The sequence below is a fragment of the Tachysurus fulvidraco genome, chromosome 14 (genome assembly GCF_022655615.1).
Source record: "Tachysurus fulvidraco isolate hzauxx_2018 chromosome 14, HZAU_PFXX_2.0, whole genome shotgun sequence".
In the NCBI taxonomy this organism is placed as follows: Eukaryota; Metazoa; Chordata; class Actinopteri; order Siluriformes; family Bagridae; genus Tachysurus; species Tachysurus fulvidraco.
In genome coordinates, this window is record NC_062531.1 from 8,794,337 (window position 1) to 8,818,303 (window position 23,967).

At 38.6% G+C, this 23,967-nt stretch overlaps 1 protein-coding gene across 13 annotated transcripts; it reads left to right on the plus strand.

Annotated features, from left to right (window-relative positions):
- The first annotated feature begins 1,992 nt into the window (after positions 1-1,992).
- On the plus strand, positions 1,993-23,900 carry kdm5bb (lysine (K)-specific demethylase 5Bb). 13 transcript variants are annotated; one of them, XM_047822915.1, is made up of 28 exons: positions 1,993-2,316; positions 6,664-6,741; positions 7,123-7,245; positions 7,423-7,593; positions 9,593-9,649; positions 12,644-12,784; positions 12,931-13,033; positions 13,467-13,582; positions 13,725-13,883; positions 14,546-14,680; positions 14,844-15,002; positions 15,395-15,576; positions 16,389-16,551; positions 16,814-16,933; positions 17,029-17,223; positions 17,481-17,662; positions 17,800-17,924; positions 18,253-18,403; positions 18,516-18,630; positions 19,224-19,594; positions 19,802-19,940; positions 20,163-20,342; positions 20,498-20,653; positions 20,981-21,439; positions 21,643-21,715; positions 22,218-22,414; positions 22,527-22,778; positions 22,862-23,900. In XM_047822915.1, exons 1-28 carry the CDS (start codon positions 2,164-2,166, stop codon positions 22,976-22,978), a joined length of 4,572 nt encoding a protein of 1,523 aa, XP_047678871.1. In that variant the 5' UTR covers positions 1,993-2,163; the 3' UTR covers positions 22,979-23,900. The 13 variants fall into 13 exon arrangements, with proteins under 13 accessions (XP_047678871.1, XP_047678875.1, XP_047678879.1 ...); XM_047822916.1 differs by having other exon boundaries at positions 1,994-2,316; positions 14,561-14,680; XM_047822922.1 differs by lacking the exon at positions 1,993-2,316 and adding an exon at positions 2,917-3,030.
- Positions 23,901-23,967: the final 67 nt, after the last annotated feature.

Genomic DNA, 23,967 nt, shown 5'->3' on the forward strand with positions numbered 1-23,967 from the left:
TTTCCTTTCTCCTCTTCTGTCCAAGAATCTGGAAGCTTCAGGACCCGATTGGGCAAATCTAGCTTTACTATACTGTCTTTGGCTATAGTATGTCAAGTGACATGGCAACCATTTATGTAGCACTGGATGGTACAAAATGTTTTTAAATGTAAATCATAACAGGGAAATACAGAAAGTAGCTACAAAAAGTGCAAACAAATCATACCCTTTCATTTAAAGGTAGTTAATGTTGAAATTAAGAATGGATATACCCTTGTGAAATTTTAGAAAGTTAGATTAGCTAAATATTAAGCTAGTGGGTGAAAGCTTTGACTGTATCACAATGTCTAAGGTATTCATTGCCATCAAGATGTTAGGGTAGCTAGATTGAAATTCAGCTTGATTCATATTAAGCATTTCAACAAGTCAGTGTAAAAATGCATTTTCTATTCCAATACAGAACGTGTGTTCAGTCATCTCAAATTTAAGCTGTTCACTTTGCATACACAAGGTAAGGTGATTTCACAGCAAATGTTGTGAACCCCTAAAGCAGTTCAACGTTTAGCACTGTAGTGATCTACTAAAAGCCAAATTAATATTAAAAATGGAGGGTGCAGGTATCAACTAATGGGTGGATCTGGTGATAAAGAATGAGTTGTGCAAGCAAATAGGCCAAAACTAAATGATTTGCCATGTGCTTTATAATGTACCAGGAGTCACACCAGATTTAAGTAAAGTCATTTTATTCAGTTTATTCTGTTTAGGGTGAGGAAGACACACTGAGTTGTGTATCATTTCACAAAATGCTTCTATTAATATTCCTTTAAGCATCCGGGTCATTTCTAATTGACAACAAAAAATAAAACAGGAAAATAGTACACACTTTCACTTTAACCAATATTTGGTCTAAAATTTGGCCTATAATTTTTAGTAGGTAAGTCGAAACGTACATATTAGTGGTCATAATGTCTATATCCTGTGCAGTCTACATTGTTTTCACGCTTCGTACAAAAATCATTACTTGCTTCTTGAAAAGGTCTGAGTTTCACGACATCCACTTCCGGGTTTGCGGTATATGTATCACATTAACGGTTCTTCACATCCTACAACACTATCAAACTATTTGTGTTTATTACAATTTCTGAAATGAACGGTAACGGTCATGTCTTGGCTCACCCGGTATTGGGCTACATAAAATGAAAACGATTAACTAAATCGTTTTTGTTTCCTGTGGACGTTAGTAAGGTCACTTTAAAACTCCTATCTGCTCTTTTTTCGCTGTTGAACTACAGGACCCTCCCAGTTCAGTACATCTCATAGACTCATAGTAAGAACGTCCAATCAGCTTCCTCGAAGGGTATATTTAAAGAACTAGTCCCGGTCACCGTGAGCTGTCACCTGGACGTATTCATCCGCGCGAGTAAAAACTATTATAGTGTGTGGAGATAATTAGCTCGGATTAATGAATACAACTCCATGGATTGCATCACTTCTAAAAGAATTGTTTCATTTTGTCACAATAATGAGATAAATGCACAATTTAAGTGTGTATATAGCTGACTCTTAAAAGCGTTATACGCCTGTAATTTTATTTTTTCATATCTAGCTGCTGTTTGATATGTTTTTAAACCAAGCACTTTGGGGACAATAACGACAGACACACACATATATTTTCACTTATTTCTATATTTCTTAACTTAATGTGGATCACAGTTTGCCTGCTTTAAAAAACAATAACAAGTACAAGCAGATTTTTTTTTTATTTGACTTCACTTATTTACATTGCAAGTTAAACTGATTTGAAATATGTTAGCTAGCACAATTATGGATGATGTCAGATAACATCTAATGTGTGAATGAAATCCTTAATCTTTCTTGAAAATGGAAATCAAATTACGTATATGTAAAATGTCTGATTAAAACACAGTATTTCGGTAAAGGTTTGTGGGATAATTTGTGTAACTTGTTTGGTTGCTTGGTATCTATTTTTTTAGGCGGATGTGGTAACTGCCTAAGTGCAATCTTCTCAGTGTGTTTGACTGAGCCAGCCATCCTGTGTTGATACTGATTGTTCGTGTAAGTAGGAATCAGGCAAAGGAGTATCAGAGCAACACCGATCGCAGTGTCCGATCCTAACACCTGTCTGTCCCGACCGAGTGACCCCCGTCTCTCTGGATCTGGACCATGAGCCAGCCTCGGCCGGACGAGTTTAAGCCGCCACCGGAGTGCCCGGTCTTCGAGCCCAGCTGGGAGGAATTCGCCGACCCATTCGCGTTTATCAATAAAATTCGGCCGATCGCGGAGAAAACAGGAATCTGTAAAATCCGCCCGCCGCCGGTGAGTGTCGAGAGCTTGATGAACCGAGCTACGGCTGCTCCATAACCGCGGTTTCGATATTTAATCATCGGCTCCGGTAGTAGTTAGTAAGATTGGGTGCTCAATTTAAAGGGAAGATTTTCAACATGGCGGCGCCGTGACAGCACTAGCTAAACCAGCTGTATTGCTTTGTGTGCTTGATCTATACGGATCTGGTTGTCTCGGCTAGTTACGAATATTCATTCAACACAAACACATCCATAACTAAACTGATATAGCAGGAACTTATTAATGTAGTAAAGTAGTAAATTTAAAATGTATCTAAGTTACAAGTGAGAATAGCTGGGATGAATGTAAGATGCTGTGACTGGCTAGCTAGATTGTTTGCTTGCTACTTATGGGTTTAGTGAAAATAACTACTCTGGCTATGCTAGCAGTCTTCATAAAGCTGACGTTAGATAATGTAATGAAACTTTCAGGCACAGCAGTTTCTCTGTAGATTCAGTTTCGTCGTTTGTTTACCAATAATCACTTGTGAAACGGCAGGTGATGGCAATATCTGTTGCTTTATATTGTTCGCCTGTCGATTGGGACCAAGATAGTAGATTGAAACAGACACCGAAATGAATGCTGCAGAAAACGGGGGAAAGAACTTGGATGACTGATTCGCTACGAAGTTGTCCAAATGTTTCAGTGTTTCAGGATTTTGATTATTTTACATTTTGATAGCTAAAAGTAAGTATGACTAGTCTTCGGTTTGAGGATTACCAGGATAGCCGAAGATGCAAAGGAGTCCAGTAACCTAACCTACTGTAAATCCAGCTGGTTATATTATTTATGTTTATTCCGTCAAGGAAACATGTTGTTTCTTATGAAGTATTCAGCTGAACATTATGATGACACTTTTGATTCGTTTTTCTCCCGTTGCTAATTTATTGTATAGTCTGTTTACATGTAAGTGCGCGCGCGCGCGCGCACACACACACACACACACACACACTCCTGTATTGAAAAGGGCCACATGGCGAGCTGCATTACCGCATCACTGTGACATTGAATTTGGCCTCAAGGATGATACTTTTGTAAGTCATTTATAAACAGTGCTTACACTTAAACTTAAAGATGAATAAAAACATTTTGATTATGCTGTTTTTGGACTTTAGCTCCAAGGAGATCGTTTAAATACTCAACAGTAGAACTGGATACGATATAAAATGGCAGTGCATGAACCACATCAACCGAGTATCGGTGTGCTTGTGTTCATACCGTGTTCTCTAAAAGTTCTTTAAAATAAATGGGGATGATTGGTTTAGAGAGCTGCAAGAGTGATCACAAACACTCATTTCTTCGCCATTTCAGGTATTTAATAGGATTTTTCAATAAAGGAAGCATTCAAATTATAGTTAATGTAAAGGTTTTTGGTCGCGTGCGCGCGCGCGCGTGTGTATAAAATAATACTCGTAGATCGGATTACACAATATGGGAGCTACGTGACGTGTCTCACGCCTCAAGAAAGTGAGGGGACAAAATGTGATCATTTGCATTAGGTTTTATTAATGTTACATTTTTACGTGAAAGCACACGGCGCATTTTGGGCAACTGAACAAAAAAAAAGAATTATACAACAATACAGGGTCGTATACGTGTTTGTATTCTGTTTTCCCCTCATTCAGCCTTCCACTGAGGGGGGAAGTCTACCGATTTTCCATCGCTCGTTATTACACGGTTTATATATTTATTATACACGTGTATTTGTGTGTGTGTAATATATATATATATATATATATATATATATATATATATATATATATATATATATATATATATATATATATAAAGAAGACACGTAAACAGATAACACAGAATGGCGTACAGTCGACTCTGGCATCTAATATACACGTTTGATTTAAATGTGATAATCATTGTGAATCCTCAGTGAAATAGTCCCACGACATGAAGCCATAGTGTGCTGTTTGTTTTAGGTGAATTTATGGTTACCGTGCAGGCCATGTTCACTTCAGCCGTCCTCCATGTTGCCTTTGTGGAGTGTGTGTGTGTGTGTATACTACCATCTGGCCATTTTGTGGGTCTGTACCACAACTGTAGTGAACCAAATACGGGTAAAAATAAGGCTAGTTTAGTGTTTTTTTCACCATACTTGTTATTCACCACCTTTGTCTGGATAAAAGTGTATTGGGGCGAGTACTCAAGTTTACTGCTGGTTTTAATAGGAAGTCTTATTCATTGAGCACATTTGTTTCTTTATTTACATCATTTGTATATAGTAGACAGATACATTGTTCTCACGTTATGTTAGCTTATGAAAGTAACATTAGAACAATAAGAGCTATGTTGTATCAGTATCTCTAAAACATGTTCATATTTTTTTATTGTAATTATCTACCCACAATGAAATAATAGCTAATGTTTACCAGCCATATGTATGTGACAACACCCATATGAATCACTGTCCAGTACCATTGTCATTGTCTTTATAACATTACATAGACACTTATTCTGACTGTAAAATAAAAGGGACCTTTAATCTACATAGTAATTTAATATGGTTTTAATTTAAAATGATTTACAATCAGAGAAATTGTCAATTTGCTAATTATTAAACAGTGAAAGATTAAAGTCATGCACAAATGCCATTGTAATGAGCTTACTATGGTATGTCATCAACATGCTGAAAATAGGCTTCATTATTGTACATTTTATAGTGTGTGTGTGTGTGTGTGTGTGTGTGTGTGTGTGTGTGTGTGTGTGTGTGTGTGTCTATAGGCGGTGTTAAGCTTGGGATGGTTGCTGTTTGGCTTGGTTTTTTGGAAAATAACTAGGGCCAAATGGGGATGTGGGTTGACCTGATGGGGGGAAAGGCAGGGTAAAGATGTCTTCTGTAATTTTACAGAAGAATCCATGCGATGAAATGACTTTTTGAGGTGGAGATAAGGCTACAGTGGACTCATTTAGTTCAGAAACTGTAGGCGTATAAGGCTCATTCTTAGCATTGTAAGATTTCCCCACGACCTCTCTGCACTGTTTAACAGCAGATGATCTAGTTTATGCTCTAGCAGAGGAAGTGGTTTTGCAAATCGTTCACCTACGTGGTTACAAAAGCGGAAATGTAGAATTGTATGTTGTGTCTCAGAGTACACGGTTTTAGAGGGTAAGAAATGTAGTCTTTAGGAAAACACGTACAAAAAAGGTGTTGCGTGCTGTAACCGAACTCCCTCTGATTCACTTCAGTTTGTGACCGAACCATTCATCTGCATTAATGTTGCATGTTGTTTATTTATAGCAAATCATGTGTATGTAGGTGTGGTTAGTGATAAACAGAAATATTTCATAGGAAGTGAATGCTGTCACTTAAGTGGTTGAAAACGAAACAAGTTCATGCTGTTCTTTTCCAGTTATTCCAGTTTATATTTTTGGAACATCATCTAATAACAAGAAAAAAGATCAGTTGGTGCTTTCACATAGCTGCATTCTTAGTATGCTTGCTCATAATCACACACATTAATAATTTTTGCATATCACATTAGTTGGATACATTTAACATCATTTCCTTATCAGTCTCCTGCTTTCATTTATTGCAGTTTGCAACCCTAAAGGGCCATTTGTTTTTTTGTGCTCACTACTGAACCCTCCCCATATGCTGCATATCAATATGGCTTTTCACATGCAGACTAATGCAGGAATGTTAGGCCTCATTGCCACGTTCAAACCAAATGAGAAAGAGAACCTGAACTGATGCTTTGCAGAATGGACTCCACCTCCAAATCTTTATGAAACATATTAATTTTATTGTAAATTAACAAAGGTGCAATGAAAGAGAATGCATTAGCAGGAGTACTGACATCGGTTAATCCATTCTTAACACTGAGGTCTGTTTGAAAGATTAAATTAATAGCAACCTTCATTTAATTGGGACTTGTGTGTATGCTGCCGAGTTTGTAATTTGCTGAATATTCCCTGTTGTAATGTTCACTTCAAGAAGAGAATTGGTTATTTGTTAAAATGTGAAATAATTATATAAAAATATAAAGCTCATGTTACTATCACACAGAAGAGATAAGCTCTGAGTATCAAAATTAGTATCCTCTGTAAATGAATTGTATATAGAGTGGTGATTCCATATTAAATGTGTGTGTATTGTAATGATTCTGCAGTGGAAGAAAATTCAGTATGGCTATTTTGGAGTGTCTGGTATTGAGAAGTGTGAAAACTCAGCAACTTGAATGTTTCTCACACTTATACGTTTCCTTGTCGAGATGTCAAAATGCTTTTGGTAAGGACAAAAGTTGTTACATTTGACTTGTGTTTGTTTAGTTAAATTCACTTATGTTTCTGTTTGTCTGTGCTCAGGACTGGCAGCCTCCATTTGCATGTGACGTCGACAGACTTCATTTCACTCCTCGGATCCAGCGTCTCAATGAGTTAGAGGTTAGTTCACACCCAGAATTTGGGTGTTATGTTGCTGGGGTATGGGAGTGGGGGTGTATGGGGTGGAGGGTTGGGGGTGGATGTTTGGATGGTTTTATCTTTTCATTAAAGTTGTTTCAAGGAATCACAGGGTGGCGTTAGGCATTATACTATCAATTAGAGAGCCCCAGTCAGCAGAACTGGGTTCTTTTCAAACTTCACCTGCTTTTCCATTTCAAAGGAAGCACAGTTCAGCAAAAAGAAATTCGTTAATCATTATCATTCTACATTTATTTTCTAGATAATTTTTGTTCTGTCTTTGTTTGCACCCCCCTCCTTTTTTGTTTTTAAATCATGCCCTCACACTTTTCTGTTGCTCCCCCACTCTTTTCTCTCTCCCAGGCACAGACGAGGGTCAAACTAAATTTTCTGGATCAGATTGCTAAGTTCTGGGAGCTTCAGGGATGTACTCTTAAAATTCCACATGTAGAGCGAAAGATACTAGATCTATACCACCTAAACAAGGTAAGGCCATTAAACCCACAGCTAAGAGACGAATGTTCTTAAACCAAGTACTGCATCGGGTCATGTGCTTTTGAAACACTGTCTATTATCCTAGTCAGTAGTATGATTAAAATAAAAGTTTGCATTCAACTGTCTTACACTCTTGATATCTGTCTTTTTTTTTCTGTCACTGCTTAGCTGGTTTCAGATGAGGGAGGTTTTGATGCCGTATGTAAGGATCGCAAATGGACAAAGATAGCCATGACAATGGGCTTTGTGCCTGGCAAAGCAGTTGGCTCACATCTCCGTGCTCACTACGAAAGAGTCCTCTACCCCTACAACCTCTTCCAGTCTGGGGCCAACCTGCTGGTGTGTACATTCCTTATTATCCTGGACTTCTAACCATGTAACATGACGAGGAACTGAATTCTTTACAGATCCAGTAAACCAAAATGTAGGGTAATTAGGGAGGCCGGACATCTATGTTTCTCACTTATTTTACAAGCTATATCATACATGGCATACAACATTCTCTGGTCTATTTTCCATTAGCTCAGCTTTGTTATGAGAAATGTTTTCAACGTTTTAACCAAACATGGCCACAACAAATCAGAACAGTTCTCACAACCTTTGTGTTAAAAAGGCTGCTGCTTTTGTGCGAAGTTTGCCAGAGGTAGATTATACAGGACTTCAGAAAGATGGAAATCAGTTGCTTGGGTGAATGGATAGCAGATGTTTTTAATTGGATTGCATCATATATTTATATGCATCCATATGACTTACAGCTTAGGTAGAAATCAGTTTAAACATAGAGCTGAACTGTTAAAGGGCAGAGGATAGAATTGACTTTACATGCAAGTATTTGACCATCATATCAAGCCTTAATATTCTAAGGATCTGCTGTGGTGCATTTTCAGGTTTTATGCATCACAAGATCATTGCATTGGTATGGTTTTGGGTCAGCCAGGAACTCCAAAATTGAAAATTCAGTTTCTTTATTTTAAACACAATTTCAGTTTATTATTTATGCCTCGGCTGGCTGTGGGTTTGACTGTGGTAACCAATCAACTACAAATGAATCTAGGGTTGCCACCCGTCCCGTGAAATACGGAATCGTCCCGTATTTACAGGCAAAATGGTGCGTCCCGTATCAAATCAATATGGGACGCGATTTGTCCCGTATTTTACATAGGTGTGGAGACATGTCCTATTCTGCCCCTGATTGGGTAATACTCGTTGCCATCGTTGGTTGGATTGGTTTGATTTAGGGTTACGGGCCGTGAATCACGACCAATCAGAGTCAGAGGAGGGCGGGACGCCGCCTCACCGGTTCTTTTGACAGAGACAGAGTGACAGAAAATCCATATGAAACGATGGCATCTGATACACCGATATACATCCACTGATGTTATTATGTTCATGGAAGATCTTTTGCAAGTTTGCAAGTTATAATTACTAAGTTATGGATCTGTTAATTTAATAATAAATTAATAAAATATGGTTCACATCTCACAAGTTCCTCCAAAAGCTTATTTTTTGTGTTCTCAGTCACACTTTGTTGGTGTATATTTATTATTGTCATAGCTGTGTATTCAATATGACCGTTTAAGTTGTGATAGTGAGAAACTGAGTGCATCTGTTCACACTGATTTCAATAGCAGATATTTTATTATAATGTCCATTGGTATCAATCTTAATATTTTTATGAATACATGTTTTAAGTTATGATCTACCATCACTGGCACACCATCAGGACTGTGGTCATCGTGGCCCCAAGGGGTGTGGCCCCCGCTGCGGCAGGCGTCCTTTATTTTTCTGTATTGAAGGTGGCAACCCTAAATGAAACACATCAGGAACCTTATGCTGCAGATCCAGACCAGAGTTTTAGGGGAAAAACTTGGTGATATGCTACTTATGACTAGCTTTATATTTTAGGTATTCAGAATGAATCGTAGCTTTAGCGAGGTGGAAGGTTTGTTCCTTAAAATGTGTGAGTTTTGAACACGTTAGAGTGTTTTTTTTTGACAGAAAGGTTATCTCATGTATAAACATTGCCTCTTGTGCTGTGCTGCATCTTACTGTTTTATCTTATTAAGAATATTTTGTGTCAAACTCATCCTGGAGATCTTTATCTGCTGTAATTGTGCGTTGTGCTATGTTCCAGTGCAGACAAAAATATACAATTGGAGTATCTGGTGCAACATATTGTTCTGGAATTATAATTATGATGTAAAAGATTCTGCTCCAAAACACCCCCAAAATATTTGTTGTCTCCAAAATGAGAGACATCTAATTGGATGGTTGTGACCTCTGGGAGACTGAGGTCACCTAAATTCTTGTATAACTCTTGGCACATTCTCTCGCCCAGGCCCCAGAGGTAGCAGCCAAACTGATGAGTTTCGGGGCTGCTCCTGAGCAGGAGAAGGTATGTCTAATTTTTTGATTTGAGCCCAAGAAATTCTAACACAGGTTCATTTAATGCGATGTACTAAAAATATGTTTGTTTTACTTCTGTGAAATATCTAATTGAGGGAGTTGAAAAAAATAAATAAATAAAGATTTTTTAAATCTCGCATTATAAGCTGGAAGGTAAAAACCAGTTGCATCAGTTCTTAATATTCATAAACCACTAGTAAACACTTAATCGTATCCTTAACAGATCTTAATGTCTGTTTCTCTTTTGTTTTGTTTGCATGCTTTGGTCTTTTGTGTTTTTTTTTCTTCATGGTCCTTATTCCTTCCTTTCCCCTCCCAAATCCCAACATTGCTTTGGTTTATTATGGAGGTGGGCTGGTATTTATGTAATTGGTCTGTCTTGACCACTCAAAGTCGATGCCCCACTTTTCATAAATGGCTGCCCACTGCTCCGGGTGTGTGTTCACGGTGTGTGTGTTCACTGCTGTGTGTGTGCACTTTGGATGGGTCAAATACAGAGAACAAATTCTAAGTATGGGTCACCGTACTTAGCCGTATGTCACGTCACTTTATGTCCCTCCACAAACCCCCCCACACTGTGATGCCAAATGCCACACTTCAGTAGAAGTGATGGATGGAGAAGCAGAACATTGAGCATTGTTAGTTGAAGCCTTTCACTCTTAGTTTTTCCTCATGTTTGTTTGCTAGAGTCTGAAACAATAGATTTTTTTTGTCACAATGTATTTTTTTTTCTTCTTTTGGTCTGGTTGGTTTCACATTCCACTGCTTCACAAATGCAATAAAGTATTAGCATGTGAGTGTGCTTTGATTGCAATTTGGCAGGGTGTGAAGCTGTCACAGCTTCTTATTTTTCATGGTTGGTTTTCATTAGCAGTTCAAACAATTGCATTGCCATTTAGAAAAAACAATATAGAATAATATAGTTGTTGACTTCAAATTTATAATATGCTTTAGTAGGTCTATATGTGTAGGACTTGATAAAATGTTAAAACCGATAATTTGCGTACAATTTGACATTCTACATGCATTCATTTGGTTTCCAGTAATATTATTCAATCCTTAAAAGGGATTTTAAACATATAAAAGAAAACCAAATGTGTGTTGATCTGTGTGCTCTAGGTAATAACTATTTAATTTTAATTCTGTTTTTCTGTATTCAGAAACAATAGCTTTCAGTATTGTTTTCAGAATTAGAATCAGAAAGATCTTTATTGCCAAGTATGTTTTCACATACGAGGAATTTGTTCTAGTACAGGATCTTTCACAGTCTGGTTCATTTTTAATACGTATATTAAGCATGACAATTCATAGTTGCTTTTTCGTTATTTTGGTGAAGACCTTCATAAAACCGTGTTGTCACTGTGTCCACTTAGACAAACTGAGTTGGCTGATTTTTGTGCAGTTTGGTGTATATCCAAGTACAGATGGAATATTTATATTAACCAAACCAGGGAAAATGAAGAAAAATGTATGATAGGACATGAAAGTCCCATTCAACTTCACCACCTCATCATTTACCACACCCTTCTCGTTTCTAGCTTGCTTTCATTTCCCTTCGAGCTTTGTAGCTTACAGTAGGGAATATGCTTTTAAAGGTAACAGCTGTTACCCCTTTCTCTTACCCCCTTCTTTGTGAAAAAGATCCCTCTGGGTTAAGCACTGCAGAAGCACCCTACCCACCCCCAGTTTCCTCTCTTCTGTGTATTCCAACTGATAATCTGATAATAGCTGGAGAAACTCCTACCGAGCTCATTTGGATTTACACTAATTTGCATGGGTTAGATAAAGAGGAGGGATAGATACAAAGCTAGAAGCTTTAAAAGAAAGTTTAGTCCTGTGCTGCCATGTTTAAAAGTTGTCATCACCATTTAATTCATTAAAGTCCTATGTTATTAATTAATTTATGTGTGTGCGATATATTTAATATGTAGTTACACAAGAGAGGAAGTTAAGATTGGACCAGTTGATAGTTCCTGCTCATTTAAAAGGTTAAATAAGCCTTGAATCTGTATGTTAGTATGTGACCACTTGCCATTAATACAGTTTAGAGACCATGATTTTTTTTTTATCTAGACTTATAGTCACTCTGGGCTTGGTGGATGATTGGTATGAATCATTATTTAGAGGAAGCCATTCCTTTTTTTATATGTGGAATTTTCCAATAAAATGGGGAAAATTTAAAATAAAAAGGGAAATGCTCCTTGTGCCTATCGCAAATTGGGTAGCGCTGCCATCTTGTATGTCCAGGCTTCCTGGTTTGTGCCTATGTAGAGTTTCTAATGTTCTCTTCTGTTCATGTGGCTTTCTTCTGGGTTCTCTGGGTTTCCTACTACCATCTGAAACATGGCAGGGTGCAGATTGACTGCTCAAAATTTATGTTGATGTGAATGACGTGTGTGTGTGCGTGCATGTTTGCGTTTGCGATGCCCTTTTTCATATTTCCAACTTGCAGGTGTTCCTGGGATAGACTCCGGATCTGCTGCAACCATGATACTTGGTTAATGAAGATGAATAAACATGCTTCTAAATATTCTAACAAAATGTTAAAACAATAATAAGATCTGTTTTCTTTCAGTCATCTCTTAATGCATGTTCTTGTCTTATCTCTGCTGATACTATTCCTGAAATATGTGCTAATCCTCTTTTTGACTGTGAGGATGAGTCATGATGCAGATACCCAGGAGTGTTTTTAGATCAGCTGTTTTTACCAGTTAATGTCCTCTATGGGAGTGGGACTAATTACGAATCTATTTCATTGGTTCTTCTGTGCCTGTACTTTAGACATCAGTGTATTGAATTTCCAAATTGTAATATTGTGCATGATGTTTAATTTCTGAAATGGTTCTGTACAACGAGATGTCCTTCAAATGTACTATAGTGCAGCCAAGACATATTTGTTCAAGTGAAATTTATAGGACTGTCTACAAACCTTTGCAGGTGCTGGAAGTGGAAAAGGAAATAACTTTTATTATTTCTTCCGCAGTTTTTTCAGAAGCCCTCCCTCCCGGAAAGTGGTGATGATAAAGAATATAAACCTCACGATCTGGTACAGAGGCAAAAAGTGCAGGTGCAACCCGGTGATACATGCGCACCTGCCAGGAGAGCCAAGCGGATGAAAGCAGAGGTAGATCAAGTGATTAATACACATGCATGCACAAAGCTTACCTCAGGACACATTAACCACATTCTCAACACTGTTGTTGAGCTATAATTACTTGCTATTACAAATTAAATCAACAAATCATCTTTTGTGTCTTGCTCCCTTTCTAGTCTGACTGTGGGAAGTCAGAGGGGTGTGCAGGAGGAGATGCGAGTGAGAACAGGCCCAATCTCAGGAGACGCATGGGCTCTTTTGTGGTAAAACCTGAACCAGGTGAGCTGCTGTTTCTGCATGTTATACAAGCTTATTGTCATCATCATAATCTTCCTCCTTGTCAATATAATTATCATTTATATAGTACAGTCAAGTAGGGGACATGATAGACTGATCATGATAAATATATTAAAATGGTCCTTTTTTTCTCTTTTTTTTTTTAACATTTTCTTCTTAAAGTTTAAAATACAGCAGGGATAAATTGGTTTTTACTTTGATTATCCCCATCATCCACTCCAGCCTCTGTTTCATTATCTGACATAAATGCTACTTGGGACTTTTCTGGTGTTCTTTTTTCCAAAATCTGACAAATCTTCCTATTTATTGTGAGTGTCGAGAAGTGCCAAAAAGTGAACAAAATTAGTGACATCATGCAAGAGCTGATTTTAAAGACATGCTTATCTGAATAAGCTCTTTTGTGTTGTGTCAACAGTGAAGGAAATACCCATTCAAATTAAACAGGAGCCTGTGGAGAGAGAACTGCAAGCTGAGCCGGAGAAAACTAAATCGCGCTATAAGAAAATCGCTCCACAACCACCTGTCAGTGTAGTGAGTCTTTTCTAACTGCCCCTGTTTGATTTGAATTTTTTCTTTTATCATTTACTTGGTATATTTTCTTTGTATTAAAGTTTTACCGCATTGATACCCTGTATTTCATCACCTCCTCCTTCTTTTCCCCCTTGTTTTGTAGGTGGACCAGTATGTGTGTTTGGTATGTGGGAGTGGGAGTGATGAGGATAGGCTGTTGCTATGTGATGGCTGTGATGACAGCTACCACACATTCTGTTTGATCCCGCCCCTTCATGATGTCCCTAAGGGTGACTGGAGGTGCCCCAAGTGTCTGGCGCAGGTGTGGGAAGCAGAGGCTAATATTTCACTCACTATACCTAGATATATCCTTGTCTCACATTAATATCATGATCACTGTAACAATAAAGAGATCAGTTGAAAGTGTTTAAGTACATATGGCCTGCAATATATTTATAGCTTTATTATAGAACTTTGCTTTATTATGATACATTGTTACTATATAGATAAATAATTACTGTATAGATCAATAGCGAATAATTTTTCTTAATGAATAGACAAAAGTGTCAAATTCAGATAGATAAAGAAAAAAAAAATGCTAACAATTGTTCTGTGGTAAAATTGCTACTGGGGTTATTTGTAGCTTTTTAATTCATATTTTAAGTGATTGTGTTATACTTTTTATATATTTATATACATACAGAACAAACAAAAAATCACTATCCACTTTAATAGGGACACCTTTACATCTGCTCATTTATGAACTTATGCTGTATTTGATTTTGTGTTTTTTTGCATTTTGCTGCGATCACGTGATTGGCTAATGACTGCATAAATGATATATAATGGTGTTCCTATTGAAGTGGACTGTGTGTGTGTTAAAAGCAAGCTCAAACAGAAATACAGAACCACATACCCTGCACACAAATCTTTTACTGTGCATAAGGATCATTTTTAATACATTTTTTTACTCACTGGTTGCAGTATGTTTCTGTACAGGAATGCTGTAAACCTCAGCAGGCATTTGGGTTCGAACAGGCACGTAGAGAATACTCCCTCAAAACGTTTGGAGAAATGGCTGACTCATTCAAATCTGACTACTTCAACATGCCTGTCCATGTAAGCTCAGAAATGCCCAGCATGTGTGGTCTGTTAGAATTGATGTATATTCAGTGACCTTGGAATTAGTAACTTGTTATCTGTAAATGTTTTGTTGCATTTATTGTTACCTAATGTTGTTGAGTTTCTGTGACTGTGTATTCATTTCTGTATGAATTTATAGATGGTACCCACTGAGCTGGTAGAGAAAGAGTTCTGGCGATTAGTGGGCACGATCACAGAGGATGTGACTGTAGAGTATGGAGCTGATATCGCTTCCAAGGAGTTCGGCAGCGGCTTTCCAATCAGGGGCGGCAAGTTCAAGGTTGCACCACAAGACGAGGTAAAATAAAACACTGATACAAATGCGCTAGCACAGTAATAGATAGAATTTCAGAGAAATATATTTTAGAAGAACTATAAGACACCTACAGCACTAAATCTCATCTCACCGCTGGACAAATGAGAAAGCAATTTGAAATATTGGGTAGATGGGCTCAACACACATTAGTTTAAACATCCATGTATATCATTCATATTTAGTACAAATAATTTATAATTCTTAATAATAAATATTCTTCTTGTAACACTTTGCTTAAAGTAAAAATGAAAGATTTAGGAAACACTCGTTTACATTTTTGGGTGTTATTACATGTGTAATTATCTGGATATAAGCGAAATTATGAACTGATTTTACACTTTTGTCAAAGCAGCTTTTCTGTGTTTGTGTTGCAGAAGTACTTGAGTTGTGGGTGGAATCTGAATAACATGGCAATGATGGCTCCATCTGTGTTGACGCATGTGACAGCTGATATATGTGGCATGACCCTGCCCTGGCTGTATGTGGGAATGTGCTTCTCCTCTTTCTGCTGGCATATTGAGGACCATTGGAGCTACTCCATTAACTACCTGCATTGGTAAATACCACTTCATCATGCTTTCAGTATGTCTGGAATATATTTAAGCAATTTACTCAGCCAGAAAAATTGTCATAGCCATCAGACTCTTGTATAAATCCATAAATCTTGTAACATCAAGTCACCCATATCACAGTGTAAAATAGTGTAGAAAACATGTCGAGAGTGAGTTCTGTTGGCTTGTGGCCAAGACCGTTGTAAGACTTTGGCCTAAAGAACAGGGGAAATCTTCTTTTTTTTTTTCTTAATATACACTTAGTAGTGCAGGGCAAGAGGGTAAGTTATCTCTAGATATGCTGAGTTTAGTATGCTGTGGTTTATGTTTTATAATACCGCACGTTGATTACTTAATATATTCAGAACGTATTTTGTGTTCTTCTTCGTCAGTTGGGTATTGCTAAACCTTAGACTTCCACATGATATGAATTCTACTGTTAAACCAACAAATTTCAGTAGAACACTGAAGCTGAATGAAATGCTAAGAATCGATTCACGATTTTCAGTGACAAAAGAACTATGTGAGTGTTACCTTGATTCATTTTGTTCACAGCTTTTACACCCATTTTAACTACTCTCCTTCAGACTTGAATGAATGTTAAGGTGTGGCCTGAAAAATGCAGATATAACAAGGCATTTTACCATTTTAAACTGCAGAAAATCAGTGACTTCAATAGGATTTGATGAAGCCGTAGGTTTGTGAGAAGGATTACATGACATTTCTCCACATGCTCTGGTTATTTTAGTTCCATCTGTCTTTGGGGGAAAGTGACGATAAGAATGTGATTTTAAGTAGTTGCTGGTTTTGTGTGTAGGGGAGAGCCTAAGACATGGTATGGTGCTCCAGGATTTGCTGCGGAGCAGTTGGAGGAAGTGATGAAGAAGCTGGCACCTGAGCTATTTGAATCTCAGCCAGATCTCTTACACCAGCTTGTTACCATCATGAACCCTAACACGCTTATGGCTCATGGAGTACCAGTGAGTCTCACTCTCTCTCTCTCCCAACCCAAACACCCCCCCCCCCCCCCCAAAAAAAAACAAAAAACAAAAAAAAAAAAAAACACACGCACACAAACACACAAAGGTGACAGCTCACTTTCTCTCTTGGTCATACACTTGTGTACACACACACACAGTCCCGTCTTTCTAATGTTGAATCACTATTTTAATCATTGAAGTGCTCATAATTCCACATCACACTGATTGAATTTTTCAATTAATTCTCTACTTTCTTTCTCAGATTTACAGGACCAATCAGTGTGCAGGAGAGTTTGTCATCACATTCCCGAGAGCCTATCACAGTGGTTTTAATCAGGGCTTCAACTTTGCAGAGGCTGTGAACTTCTGCACTGTGGACTGGGTAAGAGAGATTGTACCTGTCTCACACATTTCTATATGATATTGGAGTATAGTATTAAAATTGGTTGGATAATTGTTGGCTTTCTTTTTCTATAGATACCTTTGGGCCGTCAGTGTGTTCAGCACTACCGCTTGTTGCATCGTTACTGCGTGTTCTCGCACGACGAGATGATATGTAACATGGCTTCCAAAGCTGAGAAACTGGATGTGGTTCTGGCATCAGCCGTGCACAAAGACATAGTGCTAATGATCAATGAAGAGAAGGAACTCCGAGAGAAAATTCGCAAATTGGTGAGAAAAGCATCAAACCTGACTATATGGAGATCTATCTATGAAGCGTTGGGTTGCGAACAGGCCAATCTCTAACAGCCTGCTTACTCAGTACCAGACTTTTAAACGTCCCATTAAGAGTTTGTGTGTGTTCTAAAGTGCAGAATTTTAAAACCTAAAAGGTAAAAGATTACCTTTAGTCTCACTTAATGTGTGGTGTCTTTTAATATCTCTTTCATGAGCATGAGCCTCTCCTTTTTTTCCCCTTCTCTCTCTAGGGAGTGGTGCAGTGTGAGTTGTTTGAATATGATTTGCTACAGGATGATGAGAGGCAGTGTTGTAAGTGTCGCACCACCTGCTACTTATCTGCTCTCACCTGTACATGTCAGCCAGGTGAGCAGGTGTGTCTACACCATGCCGAGCAGCTCTGCTCCTGCCCTGCCTCCAAATACACATTCAGGTGAATACTTCAGTCAATAATGTTATTCAACCACACATAAAGGGGAACTTAAAAAATTCTGATGTTTCAATCAGTCTCTGAAATTTGTTGTCTATTAGTATAAATTAGCCTCTTAATGCCTTTTTGTTATTCCTCAGGTACCGCTTCACACTGGATGACCTCCTCCCCATGATGAATGCTGTGAAGCAAAGGGCTCAGTTGTATGACGAGTGGGCGTCACATGTAACTGAGGTCCTTGAGGCCAAACTGGACAAAAAGCGCAGTGAGTTTTGCTTTAGAAAATGGATTCAGCTTGTACACTAGCATGGTCTTGGTTCTTTTTGTACATACTGCCATTGTTGAAGAGCCAAACAACACATGATGAGTTTAGTATTGTACTTTGAATAACATTCATGTAAGGTCATTTAAAGGAAAACAGTCTCATTCCTTCCGTCCGTCAACAAAACTGGAAGTATTCCAGATTAGACACTAGCATCTTGTTAGTGAAAAAAGAGCTACTGAGTATGTCAATTGATGACATATGTTGTCATATGTTAATGTAAAAAGATAAAATGTCTGTCTCACACAAAACTCTTTGTACTCTGTTTCAGACCTGTCTGTGTTCCATTCCCTGCTTGAGGAGTCAGATAAGAACAATTTTCCGGATAATGATCTGTTACGTCACCTGAGAGTGGTCACTCAGGATGCAGACAGATGCTCGGCTGTGGCACAGCAGCTTCTCAATGGCAAGAGACAGACAAGGTATATATACGTACACACACACAGGCTGGTAAATAAGACAAGCACTATCCCATTCTGCATTGTGTGAAGAGGTGACATTGGTGTGGTCAGCAATGCATTTGTGTTTCATTAGGTATCGTGCTGGGGGAGGAAAAACTCAGAACCAGTTGACTGTAGAGGAAATGAGGTCATTTGTGCGTCAGCTCTACAGCCTTCCCTGCAGCCTAATGCAAGCACCATTATTGAAGGTAACACACACTTGCCATATCTATTTGCTTTAGCCAGCAAGAGTAAATCAATCAAACCTCCTCTGTGCAGCTATTTATATTATGATATACAGAGTCTTTGATTACTAATAAGTAAAACTAGCAACTGCACATTGAGCTCAGTGAAAAAGATATTAATTGTGAGATTTATATATGAAGGCAAATGTTTTGGTCAAACTGAATGATTGTTTTTCTATACATTTATACATACTGTACTTTAAACTCAACACTTGAAAATTTCAGTTCACATGCATATAATACAAAACAAATGTATGCCACTACATGCAGCTTCTCATAAGCACAATTGTAGTTAACAATTGATAACAGTAATAGCATTATGATCCAAACGTATAAAAGATTTAAAGATACCCAAAGTTATTACTTTTCTTTTATATGAATTTTGAAACTTAATCTTTCTCTTTCTTTAATGAGACAGAAAGGTGAGTCATTCAGATGGGTATTTCTTTATTTTATATAATCTATATTATTTAGGGGTTTATAGAAAGTGTTTTATTTTTTTCTTATATTTTAATGTTGTTTCCGTGCTCTCCGTCATATTCCTCTCACTCTCTTAGGAGCTGATGAACCGTATTGAGGATTTCCAGGCACACAGTGAGAAAGTTCTGTCTGATACTGTGAGTGCAGATTCTGTAATGGAGATTCAGGCCCTTCTAGATGAGAGCTCAGAGTTTGACGTGTATTTGTCGGAGGTTCCTCGGCTACGGGAGCATCTAGAGATTGCTCGTTGGTTAGAAGCAGTGCATTTGGCTGAGGAGTCAGGCAACAGTGCGCGTGGCCTCACTCTGGATGCTATGCGGCAGCTGATTGACCGCGCTGTGGGGTTAACCTCTGATCCTGCGATAGAGCGTGCTATGGCTCGTCTGCAGGAGCTGCTCACAGTGTCTGAGCAGTGGGAGGAGAAAGCACACACACTGCTCAAAGCCAGGTGGGGGCAGCATTGAATCACTTAAACCAGATTACACACTGGATTTCTTAGTGATAAATGCTGGATTTGCAACCCTATTTGCATTTGATTAAAAACTCACTAACATCAGGGATAAAAACTCACTAAATGTCCCAGTCGTTTCTGTCAGAGATGTTTATGTCTACACATCTATAGACAAGCTATACATCAAATTTTCATCTCCCTTAGACCTCCAGAGAGTGTGGAATCTCTGTCTGCGGTTTTGAAAGAGATTGAGGCTGTACCTACATACATGCCCAACTGTCTGTTGCTGCGAGACTCTGTTAACAGAGCTACAGAGTGGCTGAAGGAGGCTGAGGCTCTGCAGGTAAAGCACATTGAGGTTCTTTCAAGCTTCAATGCCAGATTTTCTTTTACTTATGGTGTACCTTAAATAATGTTTCTAATAAGTGGGTTTTCCATTTTGAGAATGTTTATATGAACAAAAGCATTAAAAATAGGAAATTATTTTAAATATTTGCCATTTTCTTGCTTATATACTGAGGGGTGTGTGTGTGTGTGTGTGTGTGTGTGTGTGTGTGTGTTTTAGTTGGGAGGGCGTGTCCCTGTGTTAGACACACTGTCAGACTTGGTGCTGAAGGCCCGGGCGATTTCTGTACAGCTGGAGCCACTGGAGCGACTGGAGGGGCTTGTCTCTGAGGTGCAGGCATGGAAGGAGTCTGCAGCCAAAACCTTTCTCCTCAAAAACTCCTCTTTCACCCTGTTAGAGGTACACAAATCTCATTGCCTCTCACAGATTTGTTGATGTTTTTGAAGATGATTGTTGGTGTGGTATTTTTTTTTTGAATAACAATATTAACATGATTTTTCCTATGTTCTAGCACAACTGTTGTTTTCAGACTCTATCTATCCCAATGTCTACAGGTGTTGTGTCCACGGTGTGAGACAGGAAGCTCACTCAAAAGAAAGATGAAGAAAAAGGGAGATGCATTGTCGTGTGGGAAAAAGAGAACAGGAAGACTGGACAATCTCTGTGATGTAGAGAAAGCTCTTTTAGAGAGTAAAGACTCAGCTTCTGCAGTAAGTTAACAATATGTGACCGTCACTTTAAATTGAGCAGAAATTAAAATTTTAAATAATTAAATTTTCAATTGTTTTCTTGACCCTGAACATGGGTAGAATTCAGCAAAATAAAAAGCAGGTCAAATCACGTATCCGTGATCAGTGACAAAACTAAAACATAATGCACTACAAAGATTCTCCTTTTTTAAGCAGTAATTACCGTAGAACACACACATCTTATTGAGACGTTTCATGACATTTGTCATTTTCTAATAATTTGCATATAGGACATCAGTTTAAAATTCATGTTACTAAGCCTGTTTTGCATATTAATTTCTCTTTCAGATGGCGACACTTGCTGAAGTCCGTTTGAAGGAGCTGGAGTCCTTGGCGTCTCTTCGTGCAGCTAACGAGTCTAAACTCCTCCCAGCAGCTGACTGCAGCACATTCAAAGTGTGTGTGTGTCAGAAGCCTCCCATGGGTGCCATGCGTCAATGCGAGCTGTGTCGTGATGCCTTCCACAGTGTGTGTGTACGTGGACATGGGGACCATGGTGAGTCTGAACCATGGTTGTGTCCTTTGTGTCGGCGTTCAGTGAAACCGGCTTTAGACAGGATTGTGCCACTGATGGCATCTCTGCAGAGGATTCGTGTGCGTTTACCAGAGGGAGATGCTCTGCGTTACATGATTGAACGCACAGTGGACTGGCAGAGGCGAGCACGGGAGGTCATTTCCTCATATAATTTTCCAACGGCCGCTCAGGAGAACCAGGGACAGCAATGTGCAGGGGACAGCAGTGCAAAGGTGGGTATGGTGCAGGGTGTGAGGGGTTGTCTCTCATTACATCGCAGAATAAATTAATTAATTAAATACTTTTATAAAAAAAAAAAATGTTGTTATACAGTTGTTATACAAGAAGAAAATTCCTTATGTATGAACAAAGTAAAGTGAAGTCTGTTTGTGTTTCTCATCAATAAAGCTGTTGTGTATGTGTTTCTGTTCATCAGGGTCAGGACTGGAACAAGTACAATCAGGAGCAGTCTGTCTTTTACATAGAGCAGCGTTGCATCCCTCTGCAGTGTGAGTTAACATTTAGAGCATCTGTTTCCTATTCAGCCTATATTAAGGCTACAATAATATGGTGGGAGCTATACTGATATGAGTGAGAAACCTTTCAACCAGTGGGCCAGTTTGTCTGTCATGGTTTAAGTTTCACAACTTTTTAGACATTACTTGTTGTAAAAGACCTGCACTTACAGATGTTGTGCTGCAGAGGGCATTGTACCCCAATTCATTAATTCTGGCTTCTGGTTATGACATTAAGTGTCCTGTAAATTGACAACAGAAGTGGCATGTAGTCCATGTAATCAACATTCTGTTGTAGTATTGTTTTAGTGCAGTTTACACTCATGATCAAATAATACATATAAAATGTTTTTTAAATATATTTCCCACCTGTATTAACCCTGTACTGTGCTGTCATTCGTGCCATTTGTGGATTTAAAACTGAGCACAAACTCGCATTCTGCCAGGACTGAAGCACAAAGTTTAGCTCTTTTTTTTTTTGGTGTGTGTATGTTAGGTCTGAGTACAGAGCTGGAGGAGCTAATGGTAGAAGGATTACTGCTGCAGGTGTCACTGCCTGAGACTCAGCAGCTGTATATGCTACTACTAAAAGGCCCTCCGGCCCAGTGCAGTCCAGGGCATACACACCCGGCAACCGACAGCCCACAACACACATCCTACTCAACTCAGGAACACACTTCATCACACAAAGAGGTAAAAGCATGCATCAGGACTGGCTGCATGTTTGTTAACAAGAAACTCTGCAATTCCCCAATACTACAATATCAGAGCTGACACTTTTTTTGTGTCTTTGTCTTCCCAAAAGAAGGACTTAGTGACCCCAGCAGAAAAGAAAGCAAAGAGGCGGATGGAGAGAGAAGAGATGGGGCTGAAGATTGACGTGAGGGAGCGAGGGATCCCGAAACGAAAGAAGCAGCGAATGAGAAGTGAGAAGAGAAAAGCAGCATCTGTCTCTGCGTCACCTAATTACCCGTCCGATCTATCCCAATCGGATGACTCAGAGGAGGACATGATCCTCTGTCCAGCTGAGAGCTGCCTTCAGCCTGCAGGAGACGAGGTATGTGTTTAACCTTTTTGTAGATATATCAAAAATTTATAATGGCTGAAAAAATCTGCATATGGTGTGCTTGTGTATCGCAGGTGTTCTGGGTGCAGTGTGACTGCTGTAACCAGTGGTTTCACATGATCTGTGTAGGCGTTTCTGAAAAGGTAGCAGCCGAGGAGGACTACATGTGTGTCACCTGCAGTGCACGTTAACACAGGACAGCAACAGAAATTATACCAGTGTGCACAGTGTGCAGGAGAGGAGCTGAGGCCTAGGAGGAGAACTTTCAGTTCATCTCCCCTTTTATCCCTTTTGTACTATCCTTCTCCAAGTTGTGTATCTGATTGATCCCAACACCCTCTGACCTTTGTAATAACGGTGCTATTTCCTCTTTTTTTTGGAATTTGGTTTTGTTGTTCTGAATGATGCTATTTGGTCATTTTTTTGTATTTTTACAACTTTTCTCCTATTTGAACTATGTGTGGTTGTCTAAAAATACAAATATGCTAACCGAAAAAGCGTTACATAGTAGAGTGTGGGGCACACAGCATGGGTTTCTAATCAGTTGCATTGTCGATAATGAGAACGAGGTCATTTTGTTAAAAGCATGTGAAAAACAATACAGAAGGGTTTCTTGTTTCTCGGGGACTTCTGCATGCTGAACACAAGAACGCAGAACATACAAAAAAATTTTTGTACCAAATATCTACAATAAACAAATAAGAAATGAAAACTTGTTTTTGGTAAACCCACTGTTATGTACACATGCATCTGGGATAATATAATTTCTTTGTTATTTCCGTTTTCATTTTGTAGATTAGTTTTATTTATCTGAGCAATAATGTCAGTAAGCATCTGGGGATTTGGAGTGTGTATGAACTGTGTGAATTGTGTGCTGCTGCTTTAGAGGTGATGGTTCAGTGTACATGAAGTGTAAAGCATAGATGGTACAGTTTGGGTTGGTGATTAGTGATGTAGCAGCCAGAGAGAAACGTGTATAAAAGAAACTGCCACAAATCTCATTAAGGCCATTTTGTGGGATGGGAGGATGGGAGTCGGCAGCCGGGTTTAAGCTTGTTTAAAATGTCCCAGTTTATAGTGTGGAATAAAAGCCCTTTTGTCTATCTTAAAAAAGTCTCTAGTGTCTCTTCTCCTTTTATTTCCTGTTCAAACCTCATGGTTTTTCAGTATCTCATCTAAA